Raw genomic sequence first — 19,802 nt, 5'->3', positions numbered from 1 at the left:
AGAGGTATTTGATCCCAGTTCTCTAGAATACCCTTTTATTCCTGAGTTTGGGGTCAGGAAGAGGAGAAGTAAGGAGAACTAGCAGTTATAAAGCTATGCTTTGGAAAGGTCTTTAGCTGTAATGTAGTATATTTCTAGCACCCTGCCCAGAATTCCTCAAATTCCTTTTTTCTTCTTTTTTTCTATCAGCTGTTATTTCCAGTCAGGTATTATATGTGACAGACCCCTGTCCTTTAGTGATGGCCCTTGTAGGTCCTGAGGCAATTTAAAATAATACAAGAAAAGATCTGCCTTGCAGAATCTTAGGAGATTTCACTGATTTCATGTTGCTTTTAATGGAACTACATGGCATCCTCTGGTTTACCCTCACATTAAAAGAGACAGAGAGAAAGAGAGAGAATATTCACTGTCTACGTGATTACAGTGACCTATGGTCCTATGTGTGACACTGGTGCACACACAGATTTTGAGCTTTGCATTTCATGCCCCAGCCATATTGAAGAACATGCAATATTCTCTTCATCTCAAGGATTCTATACAGACTGGTCTTCTGCCTGAAACCTTCCCTTTCCCTCCATCTTTGCTTGGAAAGGTCCTGGATATTTTATACTTACTCTAAAGATCTCCAAAATAACTTCCTTTAAGAAATCCCCTTGGGTCTCCCATCTCCTACTGGGTTTAATGAATTGACTCTCTTGTTTGCACCATAGAGACCCTACTTCCTCTAGCAAATGACTTTTTCCTATCTCATAATTGCCTACTTATTTATCAGGCTTTCTGACTGAATTGTAATCTTCTTAAAGACTGAGAATTTTCTTTTCACTTCTGCATCTCAAACCTAACATAGTATCTGACACATGACAGTAACTCAGTAAATACCTAGTGGATGGGTGAGTGGGTGGGTAGGTGGATGGATGGATGGGTGGGTGGGTGGGTGGGTGGGAAGCTAGCCAGTTGTATGAGGTCAATCCCTATTCCATCTCTCACTCTCTTATCTGCAACCCAAATTACAGCCCAGTACTTCTGGTGGAACTCCCTGGTCCTATGGCATTTGTGAAATTCCAGCAACATCCTTCCCATCCCAAATGCCCCCACTTCAAATCATTTGTTCTCTTTGACTCTAGTAATATCAATGTTACCTAAATATGACCAGCCATCTCCTACCACAAATCCTCTGAGCCAGGAACAACAGCCTCATTTCACAATGTTATGACAGGCCACAAAATGTATGAAAATCCCTTTGCCCACTTCAGAGAGCAGCATCAAGTCTTTGGCCATTGTCAGAAATTCATGACATTTCTATTGCCTCAGCCCTGCTCTCTCTTTTGGAATGAAGGTCCAAAAAGCACATCAGAGAATTTCTGGACCTCCACAGTTGTAAACAAGCTCCACCTTTGAAACACAATCTGGATAAAACCAAACAAAAAAGCCTACACAGTAGATGAAGCCAAGGTTTCCTCCATGATTTCCCTCTGGGAACTATGTGTAGTTCACTGTTGTCTCCACACACCTTCACCTGGCCCCCAGGAACATCCAAACTTAGTTCTGTCTCTCTAAGACCAGATCTTCATTCCATGGATGCCCTACAGCCTGGTCACCCATCCAGAAGTGAAGCAAAACTATGTCTGTCTATTTGGGGAGCTGGAACCTTTCACATTGCCCCTGTTAATGTCCCAGGACAGCAAAACTGTGCCCTTAAAGGTAAAAACTATGCTATGTTACCCCCAAGTGTCACAGACCTCCTCATCTCTTTTCAGTTTCAAGCAGCTTACTTACTCCAGGAAGATTTCATTTTGAATTGGAAACATGGTTGTGAGGATGATATTAACCTTGGGGCTCCCCCTTGACTATGGGTTTCCAGATTTACCAAACGGACATTAAGAGGAAGAGTCACCCCACCTCAGGGAAGTCCAAGGAAGTATTTGCAGTCAGGAACTGGCCATGACTTCTGAGCCACATCTATAAAAGATTTCACATTCTACCTAGATCTCCTCAAGCAACATGTGACAGTCCAAGAGTCAGTGTGTACCGTCCCTTAACTGACTCCACCATGGCTCATTAGTAAGGTTGCCAGACTTAGTCAATAAAATTAAAATACAGGACATCCAGTTAAATTTGCATTTCACATAAAAAAATCATTTTTAGTATAAGTGAATCCTATTCAATATTTGGGGTATACTTTTATTAAATGTGCATTCATTGTTTCTCTAACATTCAAATTTAACTAAACCTTCAATATTTTACTGGTCAACCTGACTCATCAGCAATGTGGAGCTGCATCCGGGTCCCAGGGATGCCCCAGAGAACCCTTGACTTCCATTCAGACATCCTGAATAATGAACATGGACTTTGCATTCCAGTTAACTGGCTAGAATGAAGTGTGTCCTCACTTTTAGGGCTTTTTCTACTTGTCATTGTCACTATCTTCTTTATTTTAAAGAGATGTTTATTTTTTTCTATCTTAAATCAGTCATCAAAAAGTATATGAAAGTTTGTGAGACAAAGGAAGAACAACATGATCTGAAAATAAAGAGAACTGCCTGGTGTGTGGTTAAAAAAAAAAAAAGGTAGTGGAAAGATTGAAAAAGCCAAACTTAATAAGCAAATCTCTCCAAGGATATTTTCATAGCTTGATATCCTCCCACATTCTGAAAATATTATTGCATCAAGAATGTAAACTGCTAACCAAATTCAAGGCTTCTTTATGATTCTATAGAATTGGGAATGCTTCTGTATTAAGAAGTGAGCTGAGTAACTGCTCCAGGGACCTTAGCAGTTCATGGAGCTTTTCCAAAGGCCAAGGATAGAAAGAGCAAGTTTTTCTATGGGGAGCCACCTTGGCCCCCAAAATACTACACCCCTGGTAGCTGCCAACGTTAAGTACTCTCTACATATTTTCATTTTTCTGTTACCATTTGGACTATATCCTAGACTTGATATTACATAAATTACATTCTAGAAGCTATTTTTAAAAGTTGGTAGAAAATCTTGACTCTTAAGAGTCCCTAGCTTACCTTCATTCAGCTGCATAAGGTTTTTTAAAAATAGTATTGAGTTAGCCCATATAGCAACTCCATGCTTGTTTTAGAGATGTAAAAATATATCATGATATCTAAAGGTTTTAATGGAAAAAATCATCAAATCTTCCAGGTAGAGGTAACAGAACAAAGTGAATAAAGCCATGGATTTCAACCTGCTCAAATGTTTTGGGCAAGTCGCTTGGCCTCTGGATATTAATCTGTGTTTTGTCTGTACTTACCTGTCACACACAGGTTATAATTGTACCTGTTCCGTGGGTATGCTGTGAAAATTACATATGAAAATGATACACAAAGCCATCAGTAGACTGCCTGACACAGAGTAAGCACTCAGTAGATATTTACTACTAGTCACTGGAAATATTTCTCATGACAAGGACTGCTTTCTCATTGGATGACTCAGTGAGTGCAAGATAGTGAACCATAGAATCACAGATGTTGGAAGTGACCCATGTGAGAAAAAATAGTGGGGGGGGGGCATGTGTGTGTAGAAAAATGTCTGAAACTTTACATATCAAATGGTTAATCACATTAACAGGACATCGGAATAAATCAGGGAAGGAGTAAAGAAAAAGTTGTTTTATTCTATTTCTGTATCATTTACGTTTTGACACTGAGACATCTAATATACTGTTTGTGTGTTTTTAAAAATATGGTAAGACAAATGTTTTGAGGTTTTCCTGATATGTCTGTCTGTTATTTAGGAGTTTCTGGTATTTCTTGCTACCTTTGAATCTATACCCATTGAGTTGGCAGGCCATTCTGGAGGGAGGAGAGAATAGAACAAAGACAAAATGAGAGAAAAGGAGTCTGTGGAAAGGGAACAACTCACAATGATCAGCTGGGGATGGAGAGTAAGGCAAACATCCTCCCCTTGTGATGAAATGGATTCTTTTGGCTGAGGATGGAGGGAAATTGGAGGTGGGTGGACAAGAGAATCTACAAGAAAAACACACACACACAAGCGCAGAGCAAGCACCCTGAGATCACTCTGTTCGCTCCAAGCAAGCATGTGTCTCCAGCAGACATCACCTCACCCATGACTCCCCAGCAAGACAGGTATCCGGCAGGGGGCATCCAACTTATTCTATGTCTACTATGCCAGGACATTCATAAATCTCTGAGCTCTGAGATGGCTCAGACACCTAGAGGCTGATGGTAGGGGGATCATGGGAGCCCCTGCACCTATAGTTTGTAGGAACAAACAGAACCAGCTCAGAACTCCCCTGGGCCAGAGGGTTTCTGCACATAGAACAATCTGGATAGGTGTGCTTTATGTGGGCCAGGAGTACCTTATTGATCTTTGAACTTTTTAGTACTTGATATGCCTACGGAGCACAGTAACTTCAGGCTTGAATAAGTTCCTCATCTACTCTCATATAGTCCAGCTCGTGTGATCTGGTCCCAGCTGAACCCAAAGCTATGGAACAACAAAGTTCCCAGAAGGTTCCAGGAGTTGTGCCCACATTGACTTAGACCATGTATGATGACACCTGCCTCAGAGAATCATTCTGCAGACAAACTGCAGTAAAAAAAGCTTAGAATAGTGCTTGGCTCATGATGTGTTCTCAGTAATTGTTAGCAAATTTTATCATCATATTTCCCTCCATATTAGAGAGGATAAAAGATTAAATTCTCCTGACACCTCAAAAAAGTAAACTGATTTATCTATTGATAATGATTCTGATTCCAGATTTAAGAAGGCATCAAAATCTACTGTAAAAAAAAGAACAGGGGGATTTAAAATCTTGAGGGAAAAAAGTAGAATTCCTCAAAGAGGGAAGAACTTGGCCAAGACATTTAGGAAAAATATTTCCCAGGAATGACAAGAAGAAAGAGTTTCAAGGGCCCAGAAAAGTTGAGTCTTCAGGTCAGATTCTGGGCAGCACCATGATTAGGCCAGGAAATCTCAAAGTGGAATGTCAACTGAGAAACCTACAAGGAGAACCTCTATACTTATAGGTGGCTCCAGAAATCCTGGCAGAAACAACTAGAATCTGTCTGGCCTGCTCCATCTACTGCAGATGGCATTGATGACTCTAATAAACTTGTCTGGATACATAACTAGAGCTCATGATGATCTTTCTACCTTATCCCCACCGACAACATCCCACAACCTTAAACACACACACCCTTCCTTGGTACAGATTAAAAACTCAGCGCCTTTACAGTGTGTGTAGCAGATAGTCTTCATAGTGAAGAAATGGAACTATTGCCTAGAGTGTTCTATGTGGAATTTTGTTCCAATTTTTGTGTTTTGGTTTTCTATTTGAGTGGATTTTAAGACTATTTACCCCACGAGTTTTACCTAAATCATCTTACTTGGGTGTGAATCCAAAGCTCAGTTTAGGCAGTTGTCCAGGGACTCTAGTTTGCTGGGAGGTATTCTTGTTCTGAGCTTTGTTCTTGGAAGGGTTTGGAACTCGACTGCATGTCTCCACGGGCCTGCTTTTGTTGGTGGCTAGACAGGGAAGCTTCTGTAATTGCAAGAGCACCTTGAAGTTATTCCTTTTAAATAAATATTCTCTTAATTGTGAGGAATAAACTCTAAATGTGTGTGAGGAAATTAAGGAGACTGAAAAATCACTGAAATAGGGAAAAATAAAGGAGGGGCTCAGGATGGCAGAGAGACAAGAAGAGGACCTCAAAAGATAGGAAGGATTTGCCAAAAAAGAGAAAGAAAAAGTAAAGAGTCCTAATGTGTTAACCTGAAGCTACAAAGCTAGGATTACTCATATGTCATAAAGTGGATAGAATTTATCAGAAGTTGCTGAGAAGATGGTGGTAAGCACGATTACTGTGTCATAAATTCACGGCAGTGGCATACTAGCAGGACATGGCTGAGTAGTAGTAAACGCTACTGAGATGACAATAGCAGGTGGAAAGTTGTTTCAGAGGGAGATCAGTCTTGCTGAGTGTACATCAGAAGTGGACAAGTGTGAGCAAGCAATGAGATAATGGGAGTACATGGTTTCTTCAGTGAGTGAACCCAGCCCCATTGGCCAGTCTTATAAGCAAGCAACACTTCAGGAATTGCTAAAGTACTAGAGCTAGGTCAGATCGTTTCTTCAAACACCATCTTTCCCTCCTGAGCAATGGCAAGATTTAAATAATTTAACAACTGGTTCTCTGCCCTAATGACTATTTTAACTATAAAAGAACAATATACCAAAAGGTAGTTTATTATTTCATGCATTTAATACTTAAATAAGAACAATAAAAGAGGTACATAAAACTAGGTTATAAGAAAGAGTTTGTTTGTTTGTTTGTTTGTTTGTTTTTGTATTTTTCTGAAGCTGGAAACGGGGAGAGATAGTCAGACAGACTCCTGCATGCGCCCGACCGGGATCAACCCGGCACGCCCACCAGGGGCGATGCTCTGCCCACCAGGGGGCAATGCTCTGCCCCTCCGGGGCATCACTCTGCCACGACCAGAGCCACTCTAGTGCCTGGGGCAGAGGCCAAGGAGCCATCCCCAGCGCCCGGGCCATCTTTGCTCCAATGGAGCCTTGGCTGCGGGAGGGGAAGAGAGAGACAGAGAGGAAGGAGGGGGGGGTGGAGAAGCAAATGGGCGCTTCTCCTATGTGCCCTGGCCGGGAATTGAATCCGGGTCCCCCGCATGCCAGGCCGACGCTCTACCGCTGAGCCAACCGGCCAGGGCCAAGAAAGAGTTTTAAAATATTAATGAAAAAATATTAAATGACACCTGACAAAAAGACAATAAAACTGTTAAGATATTTCCATGTTGCTTCTTGAGTGGTGTCCTCACTTGCAATTTTTTTCACCTATGGACAGAATGAACACTACTATGGGTGCTTAGAATACGCTGCTGCATAGATGAACATTAAAAATAAAATGTAAGGAATGTAAACTTGTGATTTCCACAGCAGGCAGCTGCCTAGGCACCCACCTTAGATAGAACCCTGATTACAAGTGCCATTATTAACAACTAGTTTGCCAAACTCAACAAGAAATTAGGTATCTGGTCTGCCAAACCAGTGCAAACTGGCTGAATCCCACCATGGCACCTTTGTCACCCTCAAGCTGGGGATGAACACTGCATAGCAAGACCAGTCATTAGTGTCCCTGCTTCACATCAGTGGAATGCCAAAGGCATCCCCTGCTTCACGTCAGGATGCTTGTTTCCAGGAAACAAGAGTGTATGAACAAGAAGAGATACTGAAAAAGTAGCAGTGTTCTGTGACAGTGTGGCCAGGTCAGCTGTGTGTTCCTGACATCGCCTTAACTACATCGTATGGAGAAGTTCTCAGAAGGCAGAGCCTGGCTATCTAAATTCTCTGCATCCTCACAGTCCACTCAGTGACCTCAATAACAGCTTCAACTCCCAACATTGCTGTGTCTACTCGTAGTTTTTGGATTCTCCTTTGCTCTACATTTCTCTTGTGGCAATACATTTCTCTTGGTGGCTGGGGCAAAAGTGAGGAGACTTGCACCATTATTAACTTCCTACCTTCTGGGAAGCTCCTCAAATCTTCCGGGGTGGCCGGGGCAAAAGTGGGGAGACTTGCACCATTATTAACTTCCTACCTTCTGGGAAGCTCCTCAAATCTTCCCATTTGGAGGACTCTTCATTTTATCTGCACTTCAAATTGCTGGCTGGAGGCGGCCTGATGGCAGGTGGTTAAAGGCAAGCAGCAATCCTTCAGACAGCCTGGCTCTTCTTGATAGTCAGGAGAAGCATTCAGGGATGTTCTAGGGAATGCCGTGTATTCTAGAGAAGGGCTGGAAAAGACCCAGCTGTGCAATAATGCTTAAATGAAAAACAAAGAGTACTATATGCATATGATATAAATATCAAAGAGTTAAAAATGAAAGACCTAGATATACATGAATTGACATGGGTAAAACTTGAAAACACAATACTGAATGAAAGAAAATAAGATGCAGCATTTTTTGTAACAAATTTTTTCTGATACGGTGCCTTGGGCAAGGGAAACAAAGGAACAATAAACAAATGGGACTACATCAAAATAAAAAGCTTTGGCACACATCGCTTCTCGGCCTTTTGGCTAAGATCAAGTGTAGTAAAAAGCTTTGGCACAGCAAAGGAAACCATAAAAAAAGCAAAAACAAAAAATATATAAGATTTAAATGTTATATTGTGATGTTACATAAATACTTAAATCAATTCTACATATTGCTTATGGATACATATATGTGTATATATGTAAATATATACCAAAAAATAATTAAAATATAAATTGACTACTTACAAATCTTTGAAGCTGGTTATCTCCACGGAATGGGGAAATCTAAAAAAATGTAAAGAAAAGGTTGTGTGTTTTAAAGGTATCTATTAAATGCATTATAACAAACTAAATTTATCCACAGAATATATTATTTACATTTAATATCATTATTTATATAAAAAAACCCAAAGAATCAGCACATAAACTAGTAAAAACTAAAAACATAGCTCAACAAGATAGATGGATACAAGATCAACAAATTTTAGAAATTAATCAAATTTCTCTACACTAGCAATAATAAATTAGAAAATAATTTTTAAATGTTTTACTTAAAATAGTAACAAGAACTATATATTTAGAGCTAAGCAGATATAAAAGTAAATATACCTAAGAGTATGACCAATTAAATTGTGCCCAATTCTAGGTTAAAAAAAAAACATTCAATATATAAATATAATTAACTATATGGAACTCTTCATAAGACCCTCTTCTCAAATAGATTAGTAAGTGAGAATAACTTTAAAAAACACAGTATTTTTTAAATTGAATTTTTTTTCTTTTAAAGAAAGGAGAGAGAGAGGGAGACAGGAAGGGGGGAGGGAGGAGTGGGAAACATCAACTCATAGTAGTTGATTCTCATATGTGCCTTGATTGGGCAAGCCCAGGGATTCGAACTGGTGACCTCAGCATTCCATGTCAATGCTTTATCCACTATGCCACCACAGGTCAGGCCAAGAAATACAGTATTTTAAAGATCAGCTAGTCCAAATATTTGCTTACACATAAGAAAGCTGAAGCTCAGACAGGTTAAGTAACTAAGTAAAGGACCTGTTCAGAGTTGAAGGCTAGCCTTTTGCACTAATCCATAAGTCACAATCAACTTCAGTACCTTGAAAAGGGAAGGAAAACACACACACACACACACAGAAATCAATCATGTAGCTACTCAACCTGAAGTGGAAACAGCCATGACAAAATTCCAGATATTAGGAAAAATTAAAGTACAAAGTTTAAGATGTCAATAATCCAGAGGGAAATTGGAGGTCATTCAAAATATTTTATTGAACATTAACGATACCTACTGAATATATGGAAGAAATACAATCTGGTTAACAAGGAAAGTCAAAAGACAATTGAAGGAGAAAAGGGAAATCTTTCTCAAAATACCCATCAATAAAGAAATAGATAATTATAATTTGTCAATTGAATTATACTTTCTTATAAAAATGGGATACATATAGAGATTTGTCTTGAATATCCATAGTAGAGACATTTAAAAGATCTCAAATTGAAAATGTTAATTTTAGAATAGATATATAATTTATGAATCAAAAATCTCTATAAAGCTAGATAGCAAATATAAAGCACCTATGTATATAAATGCATAGACCAAAGGTCTTGAAATCAAACAGCTAATAATAAAAATCTCTGCAGAAAGAAATAGGTTTGGGAGTGGGATTGGAGCATTATGAAAAGGGATTTTTATTTTACTTTAGTATCATTTGAGTTTTTTATGAATAGCACATTTCTATATTCTAAATTTTAAAAATATATAACTGGATAATACTATGAAAAATTAACAGTAATTTTTTTACTATTTCTTTTGGCTCCTAGATTTTTTCCCCATCTTGTTGGCTAGGTACTCTGAGTTCATTGCATTAGGAAGGTAAAGATCTAGCACAAATAAGGGAGAAGAAAAATTCTTGGCTTTGGAATGTTAAAAGCAGACCCACAGCAGGACAGTAGAGATTTCTGTGAACAAATAATCTCACTTTGATTATAGAAAGTATTCCCTGCACTGGGAAATAAGAGAGAAAAAGGGAAAGATTGAGCGAGAGAGCTCAGAGTGGGCAGGGACAGGGAAACTGTGCTTTAGGGATGCATTCCCAGGATCACAATCAGTATCTATAGAGGATCCAGCCTGCACTTGACCACTGATTCCAGACACCACTCCCACGTTCAGACCCTTGGGAAACTCAGAGAGTGAGTGCAAGTCAGGAGGGTCACACCTGGCTGCACCTCCCAGAGTCTGGGTGGCAGTTGTGGCCAGTTCCTAATTGTGAGAAATTCTCAATTTCCGTTCAAATCCATTTACGCTGATTTCAGGGAGGGGAGTTCAGTTACATCTTCCTTACTGGAATCCTAACCAACAGAGTAAAGATGAGCTTACATATGGCTTCAAACTGCTCTGAAACAGCTCACTCTGAGCAGAGATTCAAAATCTTATTCAAATTTGTTTTGTCAGTGGTTCCACCGAGAAGAGGATCTGGTGTGACAGACACATGCAGTCACCTTAGAAAAATACTCAAGCCACAGGCCTCAGTTCCCCCACTTCATGGTCAGTGAAGCTCTTGTGAGACAATGTGATCTTCCTGCAACACTCTGAGTCCCATCCACAGGCCGTCATGTTCCACTCTTCTATGCTTTGCAGGGAAGTTTCTATCTATTAGGAGCTGCAGTGAGAACCCTCCAATCTATGTGGAATAAATCCTGGGTGTTGAAGCAGACAGTGGAAGAGAGAAGTCAAAAAACATCCCAAGGAGAGGAGAGGAATGATGTAGACCTAGGAAGAGAGAGGGAAAGAGATACCATATTTCCCCATGCATAAGATACACTTTTTTTTTTTTTTTTTAAATGTGGGGTCTAAAAACTGGGTGTGTCTTATACAGTGGTGGTAGAATTTTTTATTTGCCATTTACCACTTTTTCATTCTTGTTTTTGCGCTCATTGTTGAAGACAGGGATTCATCATCAGACACAGATGAGGACAAGCTAATGGTTGGGAGTTTTGACAGTGATGAGGAGTTGTATGAATTTTATGATGAATAAAACTTGAATTCAGTAACTTTATGTAATACATTTCTTTTTCAAATTTCGGGTCCCAAAATTAAGGTGCGTCTTATACACGGGAGCGTCTTATACCTGAAAAATACAGTAGCTCCCGTTAGACTCAGCAGCAGGTGAAAAGAAACGAGGTAAAGAGGACAGAGTGCACAGAGGTGGTCTGAGAGTGAGCATGAAAGGGTAGCTAGCAGAAGCCTCCGATTCTGAACTCTTTGGAATGATAGTTAAAGGAGGCATTAGCCATCTTGAGGCAAGAGATATGTATATACAGATGATATTCCTGATGGAGAGGCTGGGAAGCATGAACCAGTGAGGAAGCCGGTTTATTATTACTACCAAAGCAATGATGACACCACCAGACCACTGGAACCATTGTTGATTCAATAAAGCCCATGAAAGACCCCCTGAAAAAAAATCCATGGGCCTTTGAAATTAGACCTTATTCTGCTTAAATTGACAAAATTCTGAACTTCAAATCATTTTCTTCTAATTCCATCAGTCCTTCTAAGGCCTGGCTCTGTCCTCCTATTCAGATTAGGAAGACATATTACCCTCCCCTCACCTTTAAGGCTTTGGACAACCTCATGCATCAAAAAGAGTCTTTAGTACCCCCTAACCGCCTTTAGTTCCAGTGGGTGGTAGAAGTGGTGTGAGTATGAAGTTCAGAGGTGACAGGGTCAAAACTTGAGAGGCTAGAATTAGAATTTATTTCGAAGTTTAAATATTAATGTCAGAACTGGAACTATCATAGCACATTGGCTCAAACTGCTAATGCAGTGACTTCCTCCCCAAATTCCTGATTGGGGTCCAATGGCCTCTGTGAGCACTGTAACAAAGAGTTATCATCTCAGGAGGAACCTGTCCTGGGGACAGCTTCAAGACTGAGACATTTCTGCTTTGCCCTGGGGCTTCCTTGTGAAGCCACAGTGAACAGTCCCTGGTTCAGGCCAGACCTAGGGACACAGGCAGACCACCCTCCAAGGCCTCTGGAGTTTCCCTTCTTATTGCTTGCAATCAGGACCCATTGGACCTGGTTTGTCACAGCACCTGCTACTTTCCCAATGCTTCATGTGAACTCAGTGTGGCTTGTCACGGTCTCACGTGAAATGTGGTCTCCAGCCCTGGAAAACAGTCACACACGCAGAGGCCTCATCAATCCCAAGAGACTGGATACTGTTGCTTCTGGAAAAGGATGGTGGACATATTTGTTGCTTATGAAAATCTCACTCACAAACTACTAGAGAGACAGATGTAGGATGATGGATGGATAGATAGATGCTAGATAAATCAACAAATGAGATAGCTAGATAGATTTAATATAATTTAAATCTATAATTATAGATATATAATTATAGATTATATATCCACTAGGTATAGTGCCAGGTGGGTACTAGAAATATCAGGGGAGACACTTTGTCAAGTATATGAATGTCTAACCACTATGCTGTACACCTGAAACTAATACAAAATAATATTCAATATAAGCTCTAATTAAAAAATAAAATCTTTAGGCCCTGGCCGGTTGGCTCAGGGGTAGAGCGTCGGCCCAGCATGTGGAAGTCTTGGGTTCGATTCCCAGTCAGGGCACACAGGAGAAGCGCCCATCTGCTTCTCCACTCTTCCCCCTCTCCTTTCCCTCTGTCTCTCTCTTACCCTCCTGCAGCCAAGGCTCCACTGAAGCAAAGTTGGCCTGCACGCTGAGGATGGCTCCATGCCCTCTGCCTCAGGCACTGGAATGGCTCAGACTGCAGCAGAGTATTGCCCCCGGTGGGCATGCCAGGTGGATCCCAGTCGGGCACATGCAGAAGTCTGTCAGATGCCTCCCTGCTTCTAACTTTGGAAAAATACAAAAAATATATAATAATAATAATAATAATAATAATAAAAATAAAATCTTTATTTTTTTGTATTACAATGCATTTTATTTTATTTTTTTTAATAAATTTTTATTAATGGTAATGGGATGACATTAATAAATCAGGGTACATATATTCAAAGAAAACATGTCTAGGTTATTTTGTCATTAAATTATGTTGCATACCCCTCGCCCAAAGTCAGATTGTCCTCCGCCACCCTCTATCTAGTTCTCTGTGCCCCTCCCCCTCCCCCTAACTCTCTCCCTCCCTCCCTCCCATGTCCTCCCTCCCCCCACCCCTGGTAACCACCACACTCTTGTCCATGTCTCTTAGTCTCGTTTTTATGTTCCACCAATGTATGGAATCATGTAGTTCTTGTTTTTTTCTGATTTACATAATAAAATCTTTAAATATAATTTTTTTAATTTTTTAAAAAGAATATATCCAGGAAAGTTTTGGAAAATAGTGTTTATTGCATATAATGTTTATACGTTAGACTGAGTACTGGTCCCTCCATCTTCCTCTATACCACTGGTATTCTATCTGCTACTGTCTTCAGGGTTCTGTCTTCTCCCTGGAAGTGAGGGGAAAAAAAGAGGCAGAAGAGGAAAAGACCAGGAGCAATATGAGCTCTGCTAGCAAGAGTTACCCTTCACTTTGTCTTAAAGTTCAGAGGCCACGCATACCACAATGAGTTTGTTTCCAGATTAACTACAGCAAAATAAAGATTCTAGAACATTCCCAGCTCTCTGTGACCAACCTCATTTTAAAGTATGTCCTTCTACATCAGGGGTCCCCAAACTTTTTACACAGGGGGCCAGTTTACTGTCCCTCAGACCGTTGGAGGGCTGGACTATAAAAAAAAAAACTATGAACAAATCCCTATGCACACTGCACATATCTTATTTTAAAGTAAAAAAACAAAACGGGAACAAATACAGTATTTAAAATAAAGAACAAGTAAATTTAAATCAACAAACTGTCCACTATTTCAATGTGGGGCACCGCAGCTACAGATTGGATGTGCGTCATATGATGCACTTCCAGAGCCGTGATGCATGTGTCCTGCATCACCGGGAGTAGTACTATACATGAGCAATGCCACATACAATACTCTCACTGACCACCAATGAAAGAGGTGCCCCTTCCGGAAGTGCAGCAGGGGCCAGATAAATGGCCTCAGGGGGCCACATGCAGCCCGCGGGCCATAGTTTGGGGACCCCTGCTCTACATATTCCACTTCCTGTCAAGGAACTGTGTTCATGGTCCATAGTGAGATCCCAGCTCAGGCCAAGAGCTCTCAGCCCATAAACCTCCAGTCCTGCTAAGCACCCTGTCCTTTCTTCAGACCACTCCTGGCCCATGAGGATGTGCTGAGCTCTGCTGGCAGCATTTCCTCTTATAGTGAAGTCCATCATGGAGACTGTAGGAGAACTGTCAAATTCTCCACTTTCTCCATAAGTAAATAGGAGTAATTCCCTGAAGCGTTGGGCATGCCACAGTTGGTGCAGTGCAGAGGCCCCTCCCCTTAGATTCCTCTGGGCATTCACGATGCAGGCTGGGGAGACTGTGCCTGCCTCATGTCTTACCTCTCCCAAGAGGAGGCTACACCATCTTCCAGGATCTTCTGGCCCAGGAATCTCAGTTGCTGTGCGGAAACCAAAACAGAGGAAGACACTTCTTAAAGAAGAATGGCACTCTGTTAGCCCTCCGAAATTCTCAGCACTTCCTGCAGAAGCTGTAATGCTCAGGATCAATTCTGCTTCCAGACATGCCTTTGTTAAATGCCTGAGCACTAAGCAAAGGACCAAGTTTCCTGCCCCCACCCTCCAGCTGTTCCCTGACCCGATACAATCCCCAACTCCCCCACAGTGATGCAGGGCCTGCCCCTGAAAGACAGTGCTGTACTAGCTTGGAGAAGGCCGAGCTTCCTCCGCATGCCCAGCCCCTGCTCACTTCCGGTCCTTCGGAGGATGAAACACAGCCTGGACACTGGCTCCAGGACCTCCTCCCGCCAAGGTCTTACCCTGTGGGCTGTTCCTCCTCATGTTTTTTTTCTTCTTGCTTCTCATCGTCTTTATCCTTAGCTTCCTCCTCCTCCTCCTCTTCTTCCTCTACCTTTTCCTGGATGGGTTCCGATTCCACATTGCTCCTCTGCTGAGCCATGGCGAGATGGAAAACGTAGCAGCTGAAGCCCTCCCTGACCCCGAACTGCACATGCTCCTTGAGCATCTCCAAGCTGGAGAAGACCCTGCAGCAGGCCAAGCACCTGAAACCCGTCTCCATAGTCACCAGCCAGTCAGGGGTCTTAGCCCGGGGCTTCTCCTCTGCTGCAGAGGATCCGGGATGGCTGTCCATCTCTCCTTTTACCTCGGGCTCTTTCACCTCCCCGCTGGGCTCACTGTCAAATAGGAGGTTGCTGGTGGACACATCAGAGGGGGGCGTGTCTACCCGCACGTCCTCAGAAAGGTTCACTTCTTCCATCTTGGGCTTTTTTCTCAGTGGCTCCGAGGCTGCCTCTGTCTCCCAGGAGACAGCCACACCCTTTTTCACTTGTACCTGCATGTAGTATATTTTCATGCCCCTTTCCTCATTGTTTATACACTGAGAGGTCGCACAGGTCTTATAGGATAAAGGGGATGATAAGGAGGCATGTTGTAAAACGGGAGCAGTCTCTTCCTGTTCCTTCCCCGGGGCTAGGGATTTAGGTTGGGGACCATCTTGGTGTACTCCCCAGATTCCTGGGAAAGGAAATTAGAAACACAGGATGTGTGTGGGGCATGCCAAAAGCTGAGGAAACAAGTGTGAATAGGTAGGTTATAGGAGAGAGTGACCATAGTGTGATGTAGTTGTGTGTTTGTCGTTCATATTATGGGGTAGTGCATCTGGTGTCATCTGGGGGCTTCTTGTGTGTGTGGAGGGATACTGGAGAGGTGTCTGTCTATAGAGGTAAGCAGTATGGTGGTAAGGGCTGTGGTCCGTGGGATGTTGGTAGGGTGTGTGTTCTGAGAGTGATGTCAGTTTGTGATGTCACTGCTGTGTTATTTGTGGAATGTGGGCCGTAGCACAGGAGAATGGCATTATGGGTCATGTGTTTGGGTTTTGTGGGGGTGCTGAGAATGGATACTCATGAAGCATGGTGGCCTGTGTGAGGTGTGCAGGCCTGGGCTGACTGCCCTGCTCCCGTGCTGAGGACCCGTGCTGAGGAACCCTGTCCTCTCTGGGAGCAAAGGCAAAGCTTGCATGCTCCTCCAAAGGCCCCTCTTCCCTATGCCTCAAGCCCAGACTTTCTGGCCCCAACTCCCTAACTTCCCCACGTGGTTGCACCAGGGCTCACCCTCCCACAGTGAGCTCATATCCTAGCTCTCCTAGCAGCTCTGCCATCCTCCCCAGCCCCCTGTGCAGAGCCCAGATCACTCCTGGTTGCCCTGGGTTCCCTCTGAGGCCCAGGCTTGGATCCACCCCGTGCCTTCGCCGTGCACCCACGGAGCCCCACTCCTTACCACCCCAGATGTGCTTACTTGGAGAAGAAACACAGGAGAAGTATTTGGAGGCCGAGGAAACCTCCCCTGACCCTGGCCCACAGGTTTGGGCCACCTCGGTCGATCCAAGCTGAGGGGCATCCTCTTGTGACTTCGAGATTCCTGAGGAAAGAATGAAAGACTTAGAGATAGTGGTTGGTTGAGCGTGTTTGTGAATCATTCATCTGTCCAACAAATGTTTACTGAGGATCTGGCTAAGGTCAGGTGCAGTGAATACACATGGCTTAAACTCTGGTTCTCAATGGTTACTCCAGTATTTAGTTAGAATCAACAATTGCTTTGTCAGTGTTTTGTTAGGAATGTAAGTCTGAGCGGTGACTGTGAATATGTCAGAAGTGTGAAAGTGCTGTGTATCAGCTAAGCCTTTGGTAAGTGTGGGATTGGTGTGGTGGGTAAAGTAGAAATGTCTGTCTGTATGTTCAGGGAGAGTTTGTGTGCATGGTTTGTTTGTATTTACAACCAAGGAATGTGAAACATGGGACCTAATTATGTGGTATGGTTTGTATTTGTGGTGTATATTCATTCATTTATTCATTCATTCACTTATAATATTCAGTGAGCAATCGCTATGTATCAGCCACAATTCCACTATTTTAGGCTCTAATAATGTTAAATCTTCCAGTAAGGGAAGACAGACACTAAATAGAAATACAGGAAATATATAATGTGTAAGCATATAAAGGTTGCCATATTTAGCAAACAAAAATCCAGAACGCCAGTTAAATTTGAGTTTCAGATAAACCATGAATAACTTTTTAATGCAAATATTCTGATGTGATTTTTGGGTTATAATATTTGGGACATGTTCATATTAAAAAATTATGTGGATTAAATGAAATTCAAATTTAACTGAACATTCTGTGTTTTATCTGGCAAGCTTCATAAGGATTGGTGAAGCAGTGTGTTTTTAATGGTTTGTGCAAAGTAGGTCTGGTATTACTCCACAAGATGTCATGTGGGTGGTATATATGAATGTGACTAGTTCTTGCAGAGGTACAGGAAGTCCCCAGGTTACGAATGAGATCAGTTCTGTAGGTTTGTTCTTAAGCTGAATTTGTATGTAAGTTGGAACAGTTCTGTAAGTTTGTTCTTAAGTTGAATTTATATGTAAGTTGGAACAGGTATATTCACCTATTAAATGCAACTTAGACAGATGTTTGTCTTAACATAGTATTTATTTTTACCTTTCTGTGCATATAAATACTTAAACATTTTCAAACCTACAGAAACTATCTTGTTCATAACTCGAGGACTGCTAGTATTTAGAGAGAGTTGAAGGTAGCTCTGCTTGTATGACAGTGAGGATCTAAATCTAGATAGAGATAGAGATATATAGATATATAGATATACAACCTCCAGAGTTTGGTGTGGGGAGAGAGGATGATATACACAGGGTTGTATAGGACCGTAGTATAGGAGTGATATGTGTATATACCTACATGTTCTTTGTGTTCTTTAATAGAGAAGTTGTATGTGGAGATTTGCATTTTTTTTTCCATCAGAATGCACATGAGTGTATATAAATGATTGTCTCATGAAACACCACTCACAAGAATTCTGTATACACTCTTACATGTACTGAGTGTCACCCAGGTCCAGGCACGATGATAGGAACCTTATCACACAGACTACACATCCGATGAGCACTCTACCCGCATTCTCCCCCTGGCTCCCCAGCACACATACACAGAAACAAAAATATCCTGACAGGGACACTCATTGCCTTCCCCATCCTGTCCCAGCTGCTATCTGAAAATCTGCCTACTATCCAGGCCTCCATTTCCAGGGCTCATCCTGTCTTCCTCAGGGCCCTGGGCCTCATGGCAGCTGCCGGGCTCTAATCTGGGGCAGGAACCTGGAGCCGAATCTCTGGAGTGGGCTTCATTCTGCCCCATCTCCAACACGTGACCCCCGACTCCAGCTTCTCAGAGCAAACTACTAGTTTCCATTTAATGCGCAGAATCATCGCATGTTCTGGGAAGTGCCTCCACAGTTCACAGAGCTCCCACAGGGCATGGACAGCCTTTCTCACACTTGACCATTTGGTCTCAGTCTCTGGAAGGCCCTTCCCTCCCCTTGATCTCTGGGAGGCCCACACCTGTAGATTCACAAACTCCCATGGGTCACGTTGGTAATTCTTCCTGCTGAAGGAATAAAGTCTCCATGCTTTCAATGTGACGTCATCCCTAGACAATCTTTCGAACAGGCATTTTACTTCTGGAGATATTTTTCAACAAAGCCTTAAACTCAATGGGCTTCTCTTCCCTCTTTGGAAACATGCACAAAGCAACTCAGGGACCTCTAGCAGCAGCCTGTCCAGCTGCCCTGTGACCAGGGTAAATTCAAAGAAAGAGAACAGAAGAACGAGGCACAGAGAAAAGCTGCACGTCTGGGTCTGTGCAAGCGGAAGCCCCGGCCTGCTGTGAGTCCCACGTGACTCAAGGCCGAGCAGCACGCAGGCTGGCAGGGCTGACTTTCCATCTTCCAGGGGCATCTGGCCTCTCTGTGCCATCTCAAACCATGGGGACCCTGAGGAGGGACATGGCAGCATCAGCCAACACCAGGTCTCTCCCTCCCTACTTCATCGGTGGCATGATTCTCCTCAGTCCCCGATTCTTAGAGAAAACTCAGGCTGGCAGGTACCCTTGCCGCGGACAAGTGGCCCAGCACGTACCTCCTCCCTTCTCCTCAGTTTCCGGGGGCTCTTCATTTTCCAGATGTTTCCTCTTTTGTCGCTGTTTCATAGTACCAGTTAGAAGAGTCCTTTAGAAGATGCCTAACATCCAGTTCCTCCTCTTCTTCCCTACCGGTCAGAACTCCTTGGTTCTCAGGAAGTCCATTGAAATGACTCAGTACAAATAAAAATGGTCGAGTCTCCTAAACGGCTGAAGAACTCAGACCCCTCAGAGAACCTGCAGCACTGGCCATGCTCACTACAGGGCAGGGCTGTAGGGTTCAAGGGCACGGCTCTTAAGGTTCAAAGGTTGCCAGGCCCACAGCAGAACTCTCTGGCCTCAGTGATGACATCGGAGCATTCCATGCACCGAGGGCCAACAGTCTCGGCCACTGCACAGACCCTCATTCTCAACCATTCCTTTTTTCCCCAGTGGAACCTCTCCCATGAATTCAACTTTTGCATCTTTCAAATGTGGCAGGGTATTTTGAGATGTTAATCTGTTTCCGTTTCATTTTATTTTTTTGTTTCTCCCTTTATTTTACCCTTTCCCTTCTGGATTCAAATGGGTAGCAAACTCTTTGTTTGTTGGCCAGAACAGGGCCAGGGCGAGGCAGGAAGCAGTCATAGCATGCTGCT

The 19,802-nt window shown here is 42.5% G+C and overlaps 1 protein-coding gene across 2 annotated transcripts; it reads right to left on the bottom strand.

The window, feature by feature from the left end:
• Window positions 1–14,969: 14,969 nt before the first annotated feature.
• FAM170A (family with sequence similarity 170 member A) lies at window positions 14,970–19,233 on the bottom strand. 2 transcript variants are annotated; one of them, XM_066277925.1, is made up of 3 exons: window positions 19,164–19,233; window positions 16,451–16,591; window positions 14,970–15,688 (listed from the first exon to the last, which is right to left on the bottom strand). In XM_066277925.1, exons 1-3 carry the CDS (start codon window positions 19,231–19,233, stop codon window positions 14,970–14,972), a joined length of 930 nt encoding a protein of 309 aa, XP_066134022.1. The 2 variants fall into 2 exon arrangements, with proteins under 2 accessions (XP_066134022.1, XP_066134023.1); XM_066277926.1 differs by lacking the exon at window positions 16,451–16,591.
• Window positions 19,234–19,802: the final 569 nt, after the last annotated feature.

The sequence above is a fragment of the Saccopteryx bilineata genome, chromosome 4, assembly GCF_036850765.1.
Source record: "Saccopteryx bilineata isolate mSacBil1 chromosome 4, mSacBil1_pri_phased_curated, whole genome shotgun sequence".
Classification (NCBI taxonomy): domain Eukaryota; kingdom Metazoa; phylum Chordata; class Mammalia; order Chiroptera; family Emballonuridae; genus Saccopteryx; species Saccopteryx bilineata.
This window is presented reverse-complemented; position numbering and strand designations above follow the sequence as displayed.